At 31.7% G+C, this 20,734-nt stretch overlaps 1 protein-coding gene across 1 annotated transcript; it reads left to right on the top strand.

Annotated features, from left to right (window-relative positions):
- Nucleotides 1–362: 362 nt before the first annotated feature.
- LOC143079130 (sex peptide receptor-like) lies at nt 363–2,866 on the top strand. The gene is made up of 2 exons (XM_076254325.1): nt 363–585; nt 1,042–2,866. The coding sequence occupies exon 2, from the start codon at nt 1,447–1,449 to the stop codon at nt 2,653–2,655; it is 1,209 nt and encodes a 402-aa protein (XP_076110440.1). The 5' UTR covers nt 363–585; nt 1,042–1,446; the 3' UTR covers nt 2,656–2,866.
- The last annotated feature ends 17,868 nt before the right edge of the window (nt 2,867–20,734 follow it).

Below are 20,734 nucleotides of genomic sequence, written 5' to 3'. Positions count from 1 at the left end.
CTCTGAGAGTACATTTCGCACAATGTTTTGTTTACTTAAACCATGGAAGTATATTAAAATTATTTCATGCTTAAACTGTCCAAAATTTTACTGATAAACTGTTTAAACCCCAAAGGAAATTAAAAAAAAAGAAGTATTTATTTCTGAAATGCATTTAGCTTCTTGCCACATGTATATATCTAAATTAATTTTGAATGTTTTCGTAGGAACATGTGCAGTTTTAATTATTTTAGTTGCTAATATTATTTTATCCAATCAAATTTTGTTTTCCATCTCCTAGCTTCTATACCTGCAGTGGTTATACAAATAAATTCATTACTGATTGTTTCTTTCAGAATTGATGTTTAACTAACTGAGAAAAACCTAACAACAGCGAGTCTGCGGTTAGTGCAACGAAGGAAATTTGAGCTATATTCGACAAATTGTCATTAAGGAGAACATCAGAAGAAACTTGCAGCATTAGAATTAACGAACCAAAGCTGCAGTTGCGTGAAGCCTACGTTTTCATGATTTACGGAAGATTGACATTGTTTAATGGGTTGATAGCAAACCATTACCGGAAGGAGTAACTAGAAAAATATCCTTGTAAGAATTTTATGAATCTTTTAAGGCATTTTAAACAGCAGACAAGCTGTTTAATAGTCAGTCATGATTATATGTTAGCCATGTTGTATCAAGCTAATTAAACGTTTTAACTACTATACAAATTAACGATCTTGTTTTGTAACAGTCTTACCATTTATGAAATAATTTACAATATGAAATCCGAAAAGGAACACATTTTCATTTAATGAATGGATAATTAATGGAGATAATTTGGTTATTTTCTGTGAAGGTCAGTCCATGCACCTAAATATTAGTATATAAGGATTAATAATATTATCAAATATGAATAATATTAACCAGAGACGGAGCCAGCAACCTCAATAAATCCGCACATCAAACGAATAAAAAATTAACATTTGATTTATATTTTCCGTTTGTTCAAAACATTAACTTATTCTTATATTGTATCATTTGATTCGTTAATTTATGTTTTAGATGTATGGCACGTGCTGTGGATGTAATGACTATGTATCTCTTTATCTTTAGTATCTACCAATAAATATCTAAGGTTGCTCCAGGGGAACATTTGATTCCTACGGAGAAAACAGATACCAGTGATCGCGTGTCGAGTGTTGATAAAACCACTTAGATTTACAATTGCAGATTTCTGTTCGTTTATATCGTAGGCTGCTAAAATAACAAACGTGGATGAATTTGTTGAAATATTCAATTTACTGATTTTTTCTCACTGACAGGTCAGTTAAATGCTTTCCTATACAGTAGTATTATTTATCTATAGACGTTAACAGTTAGTACATACAGAGAACTATTTCTTAACTTGGTGTTATATAAAACAAAAACCTTTGGGTAAGGTTTTTAACAAAAGGCAACAAAATCAGAATGGAATTTAACAATACAACGGAAAACATACACTGTTCTAATTGCAGTTTGGATAATGAAAGGTTTATGTTCCAAATTTCCGACTTTCCTAAAGACCTAGCTTTCCCTATCTATGGAGTTCTCACTCCGATTGTCACTATTCTGACACTAGTAACTAACATCCTTGTAGTTTGTGTGTTTATGAAACGTCGGATGCGATCAGTTACAACAGTGTTTTTAGTTGGACTAGCAGTGTCAGATACCCTTGGCGCATTTCTATGGAGTTGCGTCCATTTATTTTTCTATGGAATAAGACAAAAACCCTATACGGAACCGATATCATACCCGCTCTGTGTGTTTCATGATTATGGATTGTATATTGCAGTGATTCTTCACACCATTTCAGTATGGTTGACAATGACTTTAGGAATTCAGCGCTGTATCATAGTTGTATTTCCGTTCAAAGGACCAAGAATCTGGACCATGAAAAACTCCGTGATCATGACGACAATGTCATACCTCATCGCTATTGTTTTCTTTATATTCTTATTTTTCATGAAAGATTACTCAGTGAAAGAAATGGCTGATGGTTCTCAAATTTGCATGGAAAGCTACGCCGACTGGTTTAATCGGAACATTTCTACGTACATGAGTATTTATCACGTGCTAAGAAGTGTTGCTGTCCAGTTGCTTCCATGTTTGTCTATGATGGTAAGCACTGCTGTTTTGGCTCATAAACTGAGGAACGAGAAAATTTTCCAAAGAGGAATGTCGAAAAAAATAGGAGTCGGACAAAAAAAGGATTACCAGCACCGACACCGTACAACTTTAATGGTTGTCATCATAATGATTATATTTCTCATTGTTGAAGTTCCGAATGGAATAGTATTTGCAATAAAAATTTATGACCCCGACAATACAATAATGCCAACAAGTATTGACTATCCATTTGCAATTCTCCATAATTTTATATTATTGCTTAGTTATCACTGTAACTTTTGGATATACGTTGGACTTAGTGCTCGATTTAGAAGGACCTTGAAAGATATGCTTCTTGGTTCGAGAGTAAAGCGAACATTCGAACGAGTGATGTCTATGTCGCGGACTGATTCCTTCTCACATCAAGGATATCCTCTATCAAACATGAAAAACAGGCATATAAATGGGAACGGATCAACTATAGTTAAATATACAACTGTTTGTTCGGAGGGCTACAATCAAACACACTGAAAATGGCACATACTGCGGAGCATTGAAAACAAAGCGTTAAGTCACAATACTCGGTCTTATAATATAAGAAAAGGAAGGAAGTGTGCATGAATTTCTTCGTGTGGTGCCATATAGTCATGACTTTTGTTTTTTCTTTCTTTGATAACCTTAAAGCTTACTGCGGATATTTTATGTCATAAATTTCTGAACAAATAAATCAATGGTAAGTCTGTTTATGCAATTTCTATTCCCCGTAGATTAACTTCGCGTTTGGTAAATAAACAAGATCAAACATTTCCCCTTAAATACAAACTAAAAGCAAGATAAAACGTGAAAGGTTTTGGCAGTGATTTTTTTGGAGGGAAATCAGAAGTTTCATTATTTATCAGAGAACTGATCAAACTTTTAAGTAATCAATAAATGTCAATCTTATCGAACATGATTTATCTTCTTATACATATAGCATGCAATGAAAATAATCATTACATGAGTTTAACTCCTGAAAAAACTGCAACACAAACATATTATTCGAGCCCACCTACTTATACACTCTGCTAGTGAAAAAGAGAATTTTCCGCAATATAATTTTTGTTAGTTAACCCTTGTTCTGCGTAACGATCTGACATTAATTGGAAAAATTAAATTACTAAAAGAATTTTTTACTGTGCAGACAGATTCAGAATGTTGCATTAATTTGTGCCAATAAATTTATTTAAAATATCTTATATTAAGAATTGTTTTCATTTTAAACTATTTGCAATATTAAAGGGAAAAGTAAGAAAAACATTTAAAAGTCACATTTCAATCAGTAAATTACCAAGTCTAACGTTGATTATAGGATTAGATAAAGATCGAAAGCATATTTTAGAAAATAAAGTATCTATACAGAACTATTTGTTATTAACTCATATGACAATTTGACTTTTACATCTTGCTGATTGCAATTAAAGAATGATCAGCATTGCATTTGTTTTTTTTTTTAATTCTTTGCTCTTTTCGAACAAAAGATTTATCATAAATTTGTTTTAAAGGAAAACAACACTTCATAAATTCCATGCGTTAGAACCACTTTTCATAAAATTGAGAATGGAAATGGGGAATGTGCCAAAGAGACAACAACTCGACCATAAAAAAAAAAAAAAAAATCACATATTAGTAATCGACAAACTTATTTGATGTAAATTCATCAGTTGTACAAAAGGCCCGTATGTCCATGAACATTTTAAGAAACTCTTTCAATATAAATAAACGTTTTTGAAGAACTCTTTTGATATAAATAGGAAGATGTGGTATGCGTGCGAATGAAATAACTCTCCATCCAAGTCACAATGTATAAAAAAAATAACAATTATAGGTAAAAGTACGGCCTTCAACACGAAGCATCGACTTACACCGAACTGCAAGCTTTAAAGGACCCAAACATTTTTGTTCATATGACTAGATATATTATAATGCATTTACATAAATAGTGTTTTTGTGAGTATGCGTTATTCTTATCTAAATCTTTTAGACTTCGAAATTGCTTGTATAATCCATACGAACACATTTTCATAGCATAGGAGATACGCTTTACTTACTTTATAAAAGATAAACCTTATCAGATAGTAAAAAGGATGAGATACCAATCATTTACTATTATTTGAAAGATTATATATAATTGAAAAGCTTTTTAATCATTCTGTGAACAAAATTGGCCATATCATAAATTTACTTTAATATTTAAACCATGAGATAAAATAAGTTAGTGTCGTTAATTTCGACTTTATTTGTTACACTATTGTTTCAGATAAGGGCGAATGATGGTACCTATTTAACGGTTTAAACCCGCTGCAATTGTTTGCACCTGTCTTAAGTCAGGAATCTGATGTTCAATAGTGTTTTTTAAGTGGTTCATAAGTGTTTCTCGTTTTTTTTTTAATATATATATATATAGATTAGACCGCTGGTTTGCCAATTTGAATGGTTTTAAAAATGTCATATTTTGGGACTTTTAGGGCTTGATCTTCGGTGTGAGCTAGGTCTCCGTCACGGTTAAAGACCTATAATGGTTTTCTTTTACAAATTGTGACTTGGACGAGAGAGTTGACTCATTGGCACTCATACCACATCTTCTTATCTACGATATAGAAACAATTTTTATCGATTTATAGATTAAGAATTATAGTCGACTTATAACGTGTATCAAATAAGGGACACCAAAGTAGCTAAATATGTAATATATTGAGAAAGTAAAGATGAAGGGCTGAAAAGTAATTAGTAAAATAGTATTAACAAAATTACCAAACTTGAAGGTTAATTCAAAAAGGGTGAAAGCTATAAAATCTGAAAAAGTCAAATTCTAAAATACATCAACCAACAGAACGATGAATGAAAAATAACTACATGTATTATTTTAATTTTAGTTTCTTGTGTACAATTTGGAAATTAGTATGGCGTTCATTATCACTGAACTAGTATATATTTGTTTAGGGGCCAGCTGAAGGACGCCTCCGGGTGCGGGAATTTCTCGCTACATTGAAAACCTGTTGGTGACCTTCTGTTGTTGTGTTTTTTTCTATGGTCGGGTTGTTGTCTCTTTGGCACATTCCCCATTTCCATTCTCAATTTTATTAATCATATTCCTCAATTGGTACAGAAATTTTCTAAAGAAAATGGTGGTTTAAACCTGGTTTTACAGCTAGCTACACCTCCCACTTGTAAGATAGTGGTATATAGTTCCGTTATATTAACAAAATTTGGAAGCAACCAAAAATACATATATTGTTAATGTGACAATCATACAAATACAGCTGCCAATACGATGTAACATAACAGGCACACAACTCAACTGACTAAAAAAATCGAACAAACATACGTTTACATCTAACAAATATGAAAACAAAAAGAGTGTTCAGTTTGTTTAGATGATGGTACAAAAAGTTTATTAAACATAAAGCCGTAACAGTTTACAAATTCCAGATCAAGCACAAATCGAGTAAAATATAAAAAAAGAAGAGTAACAAAAGAAAACAGCACTGTTAAAACCTCTTGCGCCCAAATCGCATGCTTGAACTCTTCTCGACTAAGAACGCCAAAAGCCAAAACACCAATAGTTTGATGTACAAATACCTAGTCACGTCAAGAGTCATCTAAACAAAAGGAACATAATAGCTCAAAGACAAATAAAGGGGGAAATGTAAAGTGAATAAAACGATACTCAACTCCAGCACCAACAATCTACAACTCAAAACAGAATCAAGAATACCCATGCCATTCGCCAAGCATTATGAACGGCATTATCGCATATTTATACTCTAAAGAAAGTATTTGTATACTATTAGTAAGATTACTATACAAGTTCTTGCCTAAATCTATAGTCTTTAACTGCCAACACCAGTATCAAAGAGGGGGGACAAGGGGGGTCCCAATAACAGCAAAACAGCAAATTGATTTGGCTTATAACAGATAACAAGGAATTAAAATGGACAAAAACAGATAACAGTAAATGAAATTTGTTAAAATAAGTCGGGTCCTTGACAAATCCAGGCATTTCGGATATAAGCATACTCCGCTTTATTGCATAATTTCGTCTGACAAATAGGCTATGCAAATAACCGGAATGTACTGTATTTCTTATTACGGGTATAATCCTTTGTAATGCATTCCATTTTCTATGAACATGTTTTTAAAATTCTGTATCTAGAATCCAGTCATTCATATCTGTTTACTACTCAATATTTTTATACGCTCGATTACGAGACGTATTATGGAATACTGTTGTCTGTCTGTCGTCAACTTGACATGTCGAACATTAACTCCAATACTCTTTAACCTATTTGCATAAAACTTTGGGAAATTATCTATATCTATTAACTTGAGCTCCCTCCCCTTCGTTTTTTTATAAATTTCAGATTTTAATTTTCTGAGTAATTGGGTTTTTTTCAATAAAAATGGTGGTGTTTTTTTCAGTTTCTGATAATATCTCAAAAATCCTTTCACAAATTTGCAAGGAATTTTAGTTAATTATTTATATCTATTAACAAAAGCTCCCTTTCAATTTTTATATATTTCAGATTTTAAGTTTCCGAGTTAAGGGGTTTTATTAATTAAAAGGGGGGATTTTAGTTTTCGGACATTAACACAAAAACGTTTTCAGCAGTTATCATGAAACTTTGCTGAATTGTTTATAGCTATTGTTGTAAGCGCCCTTTCTATTTTCATTAATTTTTGTCAGATATTCCTGGCCATATGTTTTCCTTTAATAAGATAATTCTAAATACAAGTCATGTTAAAAAAAAATGGAATTTATTACAAAGGATAATCAAAATATATACTGGAATTGTCCTGGACCTTACTTCTGTGATGGGTATATGTTAATGAATCCTTCTCCTACGGGACCAACATATTAGTAGTGGTAGACCCCAATGTACAATGATCTTCAATTTCTATCGAAAAATTGCTCTGAAAAAAGGGCTAACATTCCAATTTTCAATAACAGTTAACAGCAAATACATTATCACAATAACAGATAACAAAAAAACTAAAAGCCCAATAACAGCTAACAAAGAATAAGACAATAACAGCTATAACAGCAAATAAATTTTAAGAATAACAGATAACAAAGAATTAAATTGCCCCATTACAGCATAACAGTTAAACCCCTTGCCCCCCCCTCATCAAAGTATGATTGTTGTCACCTCCAGTAACCCCTTTTTCAAAGGAGTTGTGTTGTGAGGTAAAGATTGAAATGTTTATATTCTATTTCCTCGACGTTCTATAGTATCTCTCAAAGTTAGGATGAGAGAACTGCTGATAAACAATGCCATTAACCTCGTAACCGATGCCTGATCTATTGTTACCTATGTTTGATCTATGACCGCAAATTCGTCTGTTTAGTTACCGCTCGTTTAACTGACATATACACAACACAAGAACCCGTAAACAATACAAGCTGATTAACAATTCAAATAACAATATGTGAAGTTAGATTGTTATGCAAAAAAGCATATGTTGTAAGAAAATTAAATGTATACTGATCATGCCCGCATTTTCGATAAGCGTTCAGAAACCACCGGAACGAATTGTTTGCGTAAACTCCAATGATACATCCGAAGATATACTCTTGCAAACGGATGATGACATGCAAACAGCTCTTAAAATACTAAATAATATGTTTATAATTTATAGGGAAAACGGTAGTATTACATTTTCCCAGCATTAGGTTGGCCTTTTGTGTACCCAAGGCAGGTGAAGGAAGTCAAATTAGAAGCGCTGTGATTGAATGTAATGTTACAATATATTTTTTATATATCTATAAATAGCTGCAGTGTGTATATTTACAATATAAATTTTGAAACCTATTGAAATATTTTCTGGAGAATTATTCGAAAAGACTTCCAAAATTTCATAAATTAGGTGCAAAATGACGGTGGGCATGGATAACATAAACAAGCTCCGTTGGAAGTTGGTCATGATACTATTTGGCTTTAATTTTTAAAACAGAATAATAAAGTACTAAGACCACATATAACTGTTTTATCCAGGTTTTTATCATAAAAAGTGGTAAATTTAGAAAATGTTAATATTGTCCCGTATGGCAGAATAAATAGTACCGTTTTCCCTATGTATAGCATTTATAAAAATTAATCTATTACGGAAATGTTTGATGAACAATTTATAATCTTGCTTGAATGCATTATGAATAATAATACCATACGGCAGCGAGCCCAATGCTTTCCAAATCATCTGCTTTTATTTCTTTGTTGAAGTTTGTGACCATTCTGTTTGTAGCTGAACTGTGATTGTTCATACATATGTGGTTTACGTATTCAACTTATAGTTAAGATTGACAAAAAGTGACTTTTTATGCACATAGAGCAGGTTTGACCTCCCCACATGTTGTCTCTTTATCTAGCCGGACTGTGCTATTATAAATTCGTGCTATCTTGACCCTGTTTTGTTCGTCGTTGTTTGTTTTTGTATTGTTGTCATTTCGGATGTCGTACTTATAATGATTTCCATTGCGCTTAAGATACATTCTTTCCTTTTTCACATTTTATTGAAAATTGAGCACCTTAATTACAAAAATATCCAACAGAAAGGAATAAACTTACCAGTTTATTTCTTTCTTGTATAATTCTTGTTACAGGAACCAATGACGTCATTTTAAAAGCATTTGCAAAAGGCTGACCCAGTTTAACTTTGGATCTAATTAACTAAGTGGTTTTACAAGATTTGATCTTTGGGGAAAAAATATGCTGACGACAGACAAAGAGTCATCAAATTGTTTAGGCCAGGCGAATTAAAGGAGTTTCTTTAAGAAATATTTTTTAACTGAACATTAAAGCATTTTCTCCTGTTCTGATAAATAGTAAATTGAAAAAATACTGAACTCCGAGCAAAATTCAAAAACGGAAAGTCCTTAATCAATTGGCAAATGATAAAATTTTCTATTTAACTCATCTTAAATCTGAAATTCAGTCCATGTCCTCAACTGAATCTTAATATCAAAAACTTAATTTGAAGTCATAGAAAAAAATGTAGTAACGTATTTTTTTAAGTCATGTCTTTATTATTCTGCCGATCGCTTTAATAACATATTTGTTTCCACAACGTAAGGCCAATGTCTGCTACAGACGGCAATCAAGCAATCGAGATAAATGGATTATCAGTTATTGAAATAATTGAAAAACTGTGTTTTCAATACACTGGTGTGACTAAAACATATTTTTAAGACAGCTTGTTTACATTATCTGAGAAGTGTATAAAAGGCTAACGAAACTGTTTCTACATAGGCGTTACAAAACATGAAGAAAATATTTTGCTAGAAGGAATTTAATTACACAATCCAACAATGTTGTTATTTCTCATTTCATTTTCCTGTAGGAAAACTTGGTTCTCTGAAATTAATTTCAAAACTTTTTTCAGCTTAAATATTTACGCTAGGTTTTTAAAGCTGGGCATTTTTAAAAACTATTGAAAATTTTACTACATTCATCGGTTTTATGTGTTTTAAGGTTCTGATATCATTATGTCTCATCAGTGACACTGGAATCAACCGGACGTTCTGCTACAAATTCTTACATTTAGGAATTTTGGTTCTCAATGCTCTTCAACTTCGTACTTTATTTGGCCTTTTCGAGCGTCACTGATGAGTCTTTTGTAGACGAAACGCGCGTCTGGCGTATATGCTAAATTTAGTCCAGGTATCTTTGATGAGTTTATTTATATCTTTTAAATCTTGAAATAAAATTAGCTGAAAGATATATTTTGATAGATTCTGGCAATGTTACCAAATTCCACCGTAGTTAATAATATCTTGACCATACAATCTAGTCAGCTCTTAATGTAATCAAAATATAACTGGACAATTACAGATGGTCGATATTTTCTTTTGAATTGGTGTAGAATAACATTTCGATTTGCAAAAATATGTTTAAATCCATTAAAAACAATATTTAGACACTTTAAAGTTAAACTCCAAGACAAATACGGGGAAAAGTGAATACTTGAATAAATAACCACATCATAGATACCAGGATTGAAATTTCATATTTGCACCAGACGCGCGTTTCGTCTACAAAAGACTCATCAGTGACACTCGAATCAAGCAGACGTTCTGCTACAAATTCTTACATTTAACAGTTCTTGGTCTTTTGGTCTTTAGATTTTATCATTGTTTACCTTAACTTATATGAAGATTGTAGATCAAAGTTTCTCTTCACTTTCACTAATCAGAAAATTAGAAGAGTCGTTTACCATTCATTTGTTGCATGATGGCTTAATAATCGGTCTTGGACCATTAATGAATCAAATAGGAGTGGCACGAAGGGTGTTATTATTGTAGCAGGAGCTATTACACCTCTGGAGAAAAAAGAGTTCCCCAAATATATCGTAGGAGTTTTGTTGCTCAATTTTCAATTGTCTTTGTTGCATGTGTTTATACGCTGTTTTTTTGTCTTTGTTTGTAAGCTATGATAGTGTCTTTCTTTCGTTGGCCAATGTAGTTTTATTGTGTGCTCGTTTTACTTTTCATCCTGTCTAATCAATTTTGAATGAGATTTTTTGTCATTAGTTTTTTTCGCACCAACTCCTATCAATTTCGTGATTTTCAATGTGAAAAAAATTGGCCATTGCTCATTATCCTCACTTATTGATGATGTCATATCACTAAATAACCCATATTTCAGCCAGTTCTTACATTTAATATATATATTAGTGAACTTGAAATTAAGGATACTAATGATACAAGGAGGACTGCTTCATACCTTGATCTTTTCCCCAATATTGACACAGATGGACGACTTCAAACTAAAATCTATGACAAACGAGACGATTTCAACTTCCCAATCGTCAATTTTCCACTTCTCAGCAGTAATATACCCTCTGCTTTGTTGTATGGTGTTTACATATCTCAACTGATACTTAGTGCTCGTGCATGTTCACACTATACTGACTTCATATACAGGAGTGTACTCCTTACGCAAAAACTGCTCCATCAAAAATACTAGAAGGAAAGATGAAACATGACACTCTGTAAATTGTATGGATACCATCACGAATTGGTTGATCTATACGACGTATTTGTGTCTAAACTAACTTACTAAGGACATTTTACCACGTCTTAGATTGTGGTTTACCATCCATGTCGTCTGGTCTTTTAAGTACCGAACGCGACCTATTCGCGAATATGACTGTTTTGCTGTATGTTAATTCGCTTTGCTATAAAAGACGTGTCACGGTATTTGTATATCCAACATTCATGTTTGAGTTATTATGTTTTATTTGTTATTCTGAATGGAAATTGTTTTATGTCTTATCGTTTGAAGTTTTAGATCCATTTTTTATTGTTTGCTTGTTTGTGATAGTAAAGATAATTAATCAACAAGTTCATTCATATGATTTTAGTTTCAAGCAACTTTATGCACAGGATTAATTTGTTTTACACAGTTTGATTTAAAAGAAAAACTGACATAGTTAGATAAAAGAATTAATTACACAATTACTTATACACATCTATATTAATATTCCTATAGTCGTTATAAAATACATCAAATAACACCATTTTAAACTTTATCCCGATCCATATTAAATGTTAAGAAATTTACCTACTTTGTCACTTTTTGTAGCGTTGGTACATTCTTGTGACGCACAGTTCGGCATTCCATTATGCTGTTTTTCTAATTGTCGTAAATTAATTTTAGGTATTCGTTGTAATTCTGTGATGAACATATCGAAATGTACTATTATATCTTTTATTTGTGCATTTCTCTGTCCTGAGGTTTCTTGCATTATTTGTACTGTATTCCTTTCATGTAATGTGGTCATTTTTGTGATATTTTTAACCTTGTCATCAAGCGAGAGGTTTTGCCAGCATAAAACTAGCTTCTTCCCACCCTATTGTTCTTGCAATGTCCTGAATATGGCAGTTGTTACAAGAAGTTAGTTTATATGTATGTTATATTGTCGTATGTTTTGGTTGCACTTCAGATTTTCTGTTTATCCGGTGTTTTCCTTTTTTAGGTGATGCGATTCACTCGAATTTAGTTTCTAAACAGGATTTGTTTTTTCTCAATCAATTTATGACTTTTTAACAGTGGTATACTACTGTTGCATTTATATAGTGTTAAAGTTACAGATCTTTTTTTAGTGTTTGAGATTAAATCATTTTTGCTGTTTTCGTTATACAGTTTTGTTCTTGGCGTCTTTGTACGATTTTTAGTCTGTTGTGTTGTACTTCTGTGATGTTTGTTTACACATTACTTTTTTGACTGCTGGGTCCCAATTATAGTGAAATTAGCCAATTATGTCTCTTTAGGATGCTTGCTTAATGTCAATAAAAAAGTAACTGTAAACAACAACTGTAATACAAGTGGAAGGTATAGCTTTATATATAAAACCAGGTTAAACGCATCATTTTCTTCGGTAAATGCATGTACCAAGTCAAAAATATAATAATTGCATTCCACTCGTTCTGTTAGTTAGTATAGTCATAGTTTGATTGTGTCAGATTGAGTTGGATGAATTAACCTTAGAATTCGGTATTTTGTTAATTCTTTTTTTTTGTTTCGTTTGCTTTTGTTGCAATCTGTTGTTATGTTTTCATGCTTTGTATAGTGGATAGAGCAAATGATAAAGGAAAGGGTATCAATTTTCATGCTTGCTTTTTTCAATAATCAATTACGATGTTTTTAAAAGCAGAAATTATCAATTATGGTTAAATCTTTTGTTGACAAAATACACAAAATAATTTGATTCACCAGACGCGCGTTTTTTTCTACACAACTGTCAAATTCCTGACTTGGTACAGGCATGTTCTTATGTAGACAAAAGGTAAAATCACAAAAATACCGATGAAAATTCAAAACGTAAAGTCCCTAACCAAATGGCAAAATCAAAAGCCCAAACACATCAAAAGAATGAATAACAATTATCAAATTCTAGACTTTGTACAGCCATTTTCTTAAGTATAAAATGGTAGATTAAACCTAGTTTCATAGCTAGCTTAACTTCTCACATAATCTCTCTACATAAGAAAATGCTCTACAATCATTAAATAAATTTTCGATTTTCAAACATGTTTGCCTCGATCATCACTGAATAGCCATTTGTTGTCGATTGTGTTTCAGTTAAGTATTTCAAATGTTTTTATTGTTTTATGGTGATGAATGAGAAATCCACAGAAAGAAAGTCAATGTTAAAGCCATCTTATTAGTTATTATCTCAAACAGAGCACTCACTGCTACGAGAGTAAGACAGTATGTTGTGATATTTAGACTGCCAGGATTGTCTATAATGCTATAATCTGCGAATCTAATAGTTTTTTCTTCGATGGCAATTTTATTTTTTTTGTATTTTTCAATCTGTTCGATAACTCAGAAAACAATTAATGAAGCAATCGAAAAATTTCATCAACATGGAATAAACTATGACTTGTTGAAATTGGAGGTTGCCAAAATGAAGGTGTACTAAATGCCAACTGACTGGTGATAAAGCATACTACTTCAAACTTCTATCAGGTTGTATATGTGATAAGAAAAATTAGTTTACATTGGTCGGACGTAATATTAATTACATAATTATAAATGTAATAAATAACAGAATATGTTACTATAAACACGTAAAATTTTCAGACAAAAATTATTTTCGACGACCCATGTTATCATTACTATTATTATTAATTTCCTTATTTTCTCCTCCCTTCTTGGAAAGTTAAGTACAACCCTTTAAAACAATGCTTATAGAAATACCTTAACCCACATGCATTTATATCTATTCAGTCTTTATGTTAACTAACAACTACATTTGAAAAAGGGGCACTGCATTAATCAACCAGTCTTTAGTTTTCTTTGTTGTGTCTTCTGTACTATAATTTGTCTGTTAGTCTTTTATTTTTAACTATGGCGTTGTCAATTTATTTTCAATTTATGAGTTTGATTATCCCTCTGGTATCTTTCGTCCCTCTTTTATGATTGCGACCGAAGAACTTGTAAACGGATACGTTTAGTTTTTATTCGCCTTAACCTTGCTGTAGAAGTTTTTGAGTTGAGAGTTTATAAAATTAATGTTATTGAAATCGTCATAATAAAAACACATCTAGCATAAATCTTATTAGAGTGAAGAGTACATTTGTGTGGAGAAATTCCAAGCTTGCTCCTTAGGTGAAAAGTATCAAGTTTTGATTCTCTTAAATTTCGTCCATGGTTAGTGATGTAGGTGTGGAATTTTGTTTTAACACTTATAAAGTGTACAGATGAACAAAGTTAAGTTTGGTGCATGCCTGCAGCTCTTTGTAAATTACAGTATATTGTATGGTAAATGTTTCTGTTTGAACTGTAACAGACACAGTACTTAATCTTTCAACTAAGGACAAAATAGTCATAGACAACTAACCATCATAGTATTGTCAATGTGGAGCATATATTTGCAAATTGGAATGAAATCATTAATAGTAATTGTGTGAACTTCCGATCAGTTCTGAGTTCTAATATTTAAAACAAACATAGACTTTTCACTTGATATCGCTAACTGTTTGGACATTATAGTTTGTATTTTATGGTGTTATTGATTAAAAGTGACATTTAAAGCGTCGTCCTTTGCCTTGTTTTTGATCTTTTGTGAAGTTTCTCATTCTTCAAAATTGAAGTCAAAACGTCCTCAGATCATAGTCGCCATCTTATATTTGCTCAATTATATAGGTATTTATATTTATATTTCTTTGAATAATGATACCTTTTATACTTGAAGAGGCAACTTTGATATATTAGAAAAATATATCATGGGATACATTTGCCGACCAGTAAAATAAATATCAACAGGAGATTATGTCAGAAATATCGACAATATTATTATTTCATATAAAACACATGAACGTTACACCTATGAAAAGGTTATGTTTGTTTCTAAAGATGATGGCATCGCACGAATATGACTTACAACTTCAATAAACGTAAATGAACATATTTGCTCTTCTGGAAATTAACCTGACTGCATTCGAGTGAATTTTAGTCTTTTATTCAAGGTAATCTGTTGATTGAGAATCATCGTTTAATATTTTCATTGCTTTGCTTTGAAATAAGTTATCTTAGTGATTTATAAAATAATTTGCTGAAGCACAGGTAAACATAAAACTTAATATTCGGCTACCGTATAGCAAAACGATTATATTGATTTGACTATTTTTTGGTGTTTTAACGCCACTTTCAAGCGCCGTATTTAGGCTATTTCGTGGCGGCCAGTTTTTATTGGTGGAGGAAGCCAAAGTGCCCTGAGAAAACCGCCGACCTTCGATAGGAAAACTGACAATCCTAGTCAATTAAGATCAGAATCGAGTGCACCCGTACGAGCGGGGTTCGAACTCACAACCTTAATATTGACTGGCTAGTAATTACAGTAGTAACTACTTAGACCACTCGGCCACCGAGGCCCCTTAAAACGATTAGAGGAAACAACTAGACCCAATGTTAATGCTACCCATGCATTAATACCATAAAATCAGGGTAACTTATCTAATCATTTCCCATCACATTGCTACATATGCAGCGGTATTTCAGATAAGATTTTGTTTTACAAATGTAAAAAGTTGATTTTTCGAAAGAAAAAAACTACCGAGACTGGTCTAAAATAGTGACTGCATTAAGCATGCATATTTAGAAATAATAGATTCGGGCTTCGTTTTCTTTAATTCAAGTTTAATTATTACGGACTTCTGTGGAACATCAGCAGTCAAAACTTTGTATGTTTAAACTTAAAAACATTTAACTAATTATAATAATTAATGACAGCATTAACTTGGTATGGAATTCCAAAGCAAACTGATGCAATACGAAATTCTACAGTTAGGAATAATTTACACTTCGACAAATTTTGGCAAACATATACTGTGTCCCACATCTTAGAAATGAAGCAGTACATGTAGCTATTATTGACAGTATCTATATATTTAGATACCAAAGGAATATTCAAACTTACAAGTCGATGACAAATTGACAACGCAATGCAGTAGAAAACGAAAAACGGCCAAACCAAAAATAACTGTTTATACTAGTATATACAAAACACAGCATAGAAAACTAGAGACCAAGCAACAAAAGCCCATTGAAACCAAGGGGGAACTCGTGTGATTTGGAAGGGTAAGCAGATCATGCCTCACATGTGACATTTAATTTAGAACGACATCAGCATCATGAATAGATAATACCAGTTGAAAATTAGAATAAATATTTTGCAAATATCTTGGCTAGAAACATATCGGTTATAAATATGTTTTAAATTTATAGTTTTGTGAAAGAAAAAAAATGTTCACAACCTGTTGCTTATTTGTGAAAAGTATTACATATGTATCTCTATGCATTCCATCAATTAATTTTAGATAAATTGTAAGACATATTGAAAGTTATGCAACATTTGGATTTGATAAAAACTGAACAATATCAAACAAAGATTTGACAAACTGTTTTTATTGGCAACTCATTCAAATTAACATTAAGACGATGAACAAATGTGCTGGTGTTATTTAAGCAACTTTGAACAGTGATTTCATTCATATTTAAGCTTGTAATTGAACTATCTTTATGCTTTATCAGTTCGATTTAAGTAACCATTAAATGAACTCTTTATACAAATATCCTAACTAGCATGGACATCAAAAAGTAAACAAACTTTTTCAAAAAGAAAGATACAAAAGCAGACATTGATTCTTAAATAAATGGTAATTCTAAATTCGTCTTATTTTTATTAATGCGTAATGTGACAATTCAACCCATTAAGCTTGGAGATCACTAATGTTTTGAAAACCAATAAAACCATTACATTCAACTTTTGGTGTGTATCTCGAATAGTATTCAAAAATGGAACTAACTATAGTGTCATTCATTGTTTACAAAAACAAGAAAACATTTCGGAAATGAAACTTTTTGAAGCAAAAATAATGGTGCATTCAACATTTGTCCAAAAGATGAAACAAAAATAATTGACAAATAACTATTTATTTTTATATTTCATAACAAGCCGCGTAAATATTGTTAATAAACATTCATTAGGGGGTATTTTAGTTTTTCTTCCTACTGTTTAGTTTTTAGGCATCGTAATTGAATAATCATAACTAATAAACTAAATATAAAGATGTCTCATTAATAGTGCAAAAAGGTTAATTGTTATACATAAAAATAGAAATAATAATCAACAATGAGTTATGAAAGTCGATACAATTCCATCTCAAAAAGAACTTTGGAAATAGCTTCTTACTTCCTGAGACGTTCGAATGTTCGTCATTCTCGATACAAGGTTCCATATAAAAATTTAAAAAAAACACAAAAAAAACAAAGGTCATTCACCTGGAAAAAGGCTACGCTTTTTAATTTTGATATTTCATTCATTTATGATGTACATCATGAATTGAATAATTAATTTCCCATACTGTCAGTCTTGTCATGTAAGAATAGAATTGATATATCCAACGAAAGGTAATGTAATGTACTGCAGATGAATGAGTGTAGTCCCTTTTCAGAATTTGCATAGAGCATTTTTATATAATTCATATCTCAAAATGACATAAGGTAACCTTAGAAATACAGGGTCGAGTTTATATAATTGAATTTTGAAAACATTATATGAAAAATAAATGTGTAGTCTGTCACCTCATGTATGAGGGTCCTGATGGGGTTTACAGAATGGAGAATAATAGGCAATACGTGCAGAATAAAGGTATAAAAATATTGAGAATAGAGAATGGGAAATTAGAGGAATTTGAAGCTGCAAATATGGTGAATAAAATAAGGTATAAAGTAGTTGTCAGGACTAACTTAGGTTGACTTTTAGTCAAATATAATAACAAGATATCGAAGAAACAAGTCTTATGATTAAGTAAGCAAGATGTGCGTTTTGACAACATGGAACTCATCAGTTGCGCTCGAATCAAAAGATTATCAATTTCATATACAACCAAAATCAATTAAAACGTCGTACTAAATTTGTCTATTGCTATATAACTTAACAAAGTATGAATTTTGTAATGTTAAAAACCTTGCCAAAATATTTGTCAGCTGAGAATTTGTAAAATGTACGCCTAATTAAACACGGAGTTTCCAACATGGACTGTTAATACTCACAGGGACTTAAATACGAACAGCAGTGAAGGTCAACCTATTAATGTCAAATCAAAGTAAAACGTACTGTCTTATATGATTTATCATTCATAAATAATGCACAACACAAAAAACGCGATCTCTTCACGAATTACATTTTCAGATGTTATTAGAATTTAATTCATTTATATTTTTAAAATACTGAATTAAAAAGAAAATTCATTAAAAGCTGCATTCTGATGTTAATTTCATGAATTCTAAGTTTTTTCGATCTGATAAAAAACTCAATTCAACTCAGGTTACTTTGAAAAATTAAAAGATACATTACAATAAAGTTTCAACTGTAATATTAACCTGACAGGGAAAATTACCACCAAAACTCTATATTGGAAATATAAGCAATACTAGTAGTTTTAGTGGCAATATTTAATTGCATTAATTTAAAACAAAACAGAAGGTGAGATACTGATGGTTGTCATAGAAACTTTTTATGTTTAAACATGAATTCTATAAATAAAGAGATGTGGTAAATTGAAAGCGATGAGTAAGGATGGTCGCGAGTTTGGTAGTCGGATGGCTGAAAACAAAGGTTTGGATTAGTATATTCGGTTGTCACCATAATATGTACGGGTATAAGATGCGTGTTTTCTTGTGAACTGTTACCTTGTAGAATATCACGCTAAAAAAAAGCTCAGCGTGTTGGTCTAGTATAAAGTAAAATCACAATGAACTCCGAGGAAAATTCAAATCGAAAGTCCTACATCAAATGGCAAGATCAAAAGCTAAACCACATCAAACGAATGGACAAAAACTTGACTTGGTACAGGCATTTTTTTATGTAGTGGATTTATAGCTAGCCAAACCTCGCACTTGTATGTCAGTCGCATCAAATTCCAAAGGTTTATATTCATATCCGATTATCATGCTCTCGTCCTGAAAATGCATTTTATTTGCAACTGAACAACTTGAAACAGCCATTCATCCATTCGTAGTATGACTGCTAATGAGGATATAGATCACAGGACAATGATTTGAACAACTGTATGACATAATACAGTCTTTAACAACCAGTTGAACAGTCTATAAAAGGCCCTGGTATGACAAAATGTGAAACAATTCATAAGACAAAGCCAATGGTCAGATTTATGTACAAAACAATAAAAGATCAACAAATATGATTACCGCTTCGTGATTTCGGACAGACACATACCGAAATGTGACTTGGTTTACCATGTCTATTATAAAGTGTAACTGTTTCATATTACCCTGAATCTGGGACTATTATATAAACTTGGGAATTTGATAATAATTGCACAATATAATTTCTTTTCTGTTCTGTCAACTAAAATCCTTTAAAAAATACTCGTTAAAGGGCTCTTGAATATTTTACCTCCGAATGGACTAAGTCTTTTCTTTTACTCACAACTGACGACTACTCAGCAAAAACAAATTGCAAAGTCTTTGGTTTGGTATGCTTGAAATCGAATCAATAACTAACTCACTCAGGAAGATCAGTGTTTCAGCTAAATTTGACAGTCGGTGCATTGAGGGTTCGGTGTCGATATGCTTCAGATAAAACTATTGGGAGAAGTTATTTCTTAATTATGACTTTTAGGCGTTTCCATATATTAAATTGGCACAGTACAACGACATGAACAGAAACTGTTGAAACACTGTTATAAACACGATATTTATAATTTCAATTATGAATTATAAGTCTTGTCTTCCTCATGACCAGAACAAAGACTTCTAAAATGGTTTTTTGTAATACCTATCAATAAACAATAATACCAAATGTTGATACAGTCGTAATGATGACATTTTTGTCTGGCATTGTTGGCTGCACATTTTACCGGTCTGTTTATAGTTATGCATCTGTTGATTAGAATGTTGATGATATGCACTGTAAACAATGTTTGGAAAACTAATATTCGATAATCTTAATTGTTTGGATAGTGTTATATAAGTACAGGGTAAAGGTTTCCGATTAGACGAACACAAACTGCAAGTGTTTTCGAAATAACTTTGATCAGGAACGCATGTTCACAAACTTTAAGAAGCTAAATATTTTAAAACTTGAAAGCATTTTCCAATTTTCCAAAGCAGTACAGTTAATTCTTTCTAATGTCAATTTTGAATGAGAGATTTTGCCACATAAGTTTTAGAAAAACTGCATAAGTAATAAACATTAATTTAGAAAACATATCATTTTGGTCATCACTAAAATAGTTGCTCCTTGACTAATGATATACTGATGGTGCAATAGCGGCGTTATCAACCGACCAACTGATAGTAACTCTAGCAGAATACTAGAGACTCAAAGGAGTCTGAAACTATCACCTGGCCAAAAAATGTATGCCAAAATTTACCAAAATCTGTGCCATATCCTATGTACTATTTCTTCCCTTAATGACAGTAATCACTGTAGTGAAAGACGAAAGATACCAAAAGGGACATTCAAACTAATAAGTCGAAAATAAATTGACAAACGCATTGGCTAAAACAGAAGAAGACAGACAAACAAACAACAGTACATA

This window comes from Mytilus galloprovincialis, chromosome 6, assembly GCF_965363235.1.
Source record: "Mytilus galloprovincialis chromosome 6, xbMytGall1.hap1.1, whole genome shotgun sequence".
In the NCBI taxonomy this organism is placed as follows: Eukaryota; Metazoa; Mollusca; class Bivalvia; order Mytilida; family Mytilidae; genus Mytilus; species Mytilus galloprovincialis.
Note: the sequence above shows the minus strand (reverse complement) of the source record. Positions and strands in the feature narration are given on the sequence as shown.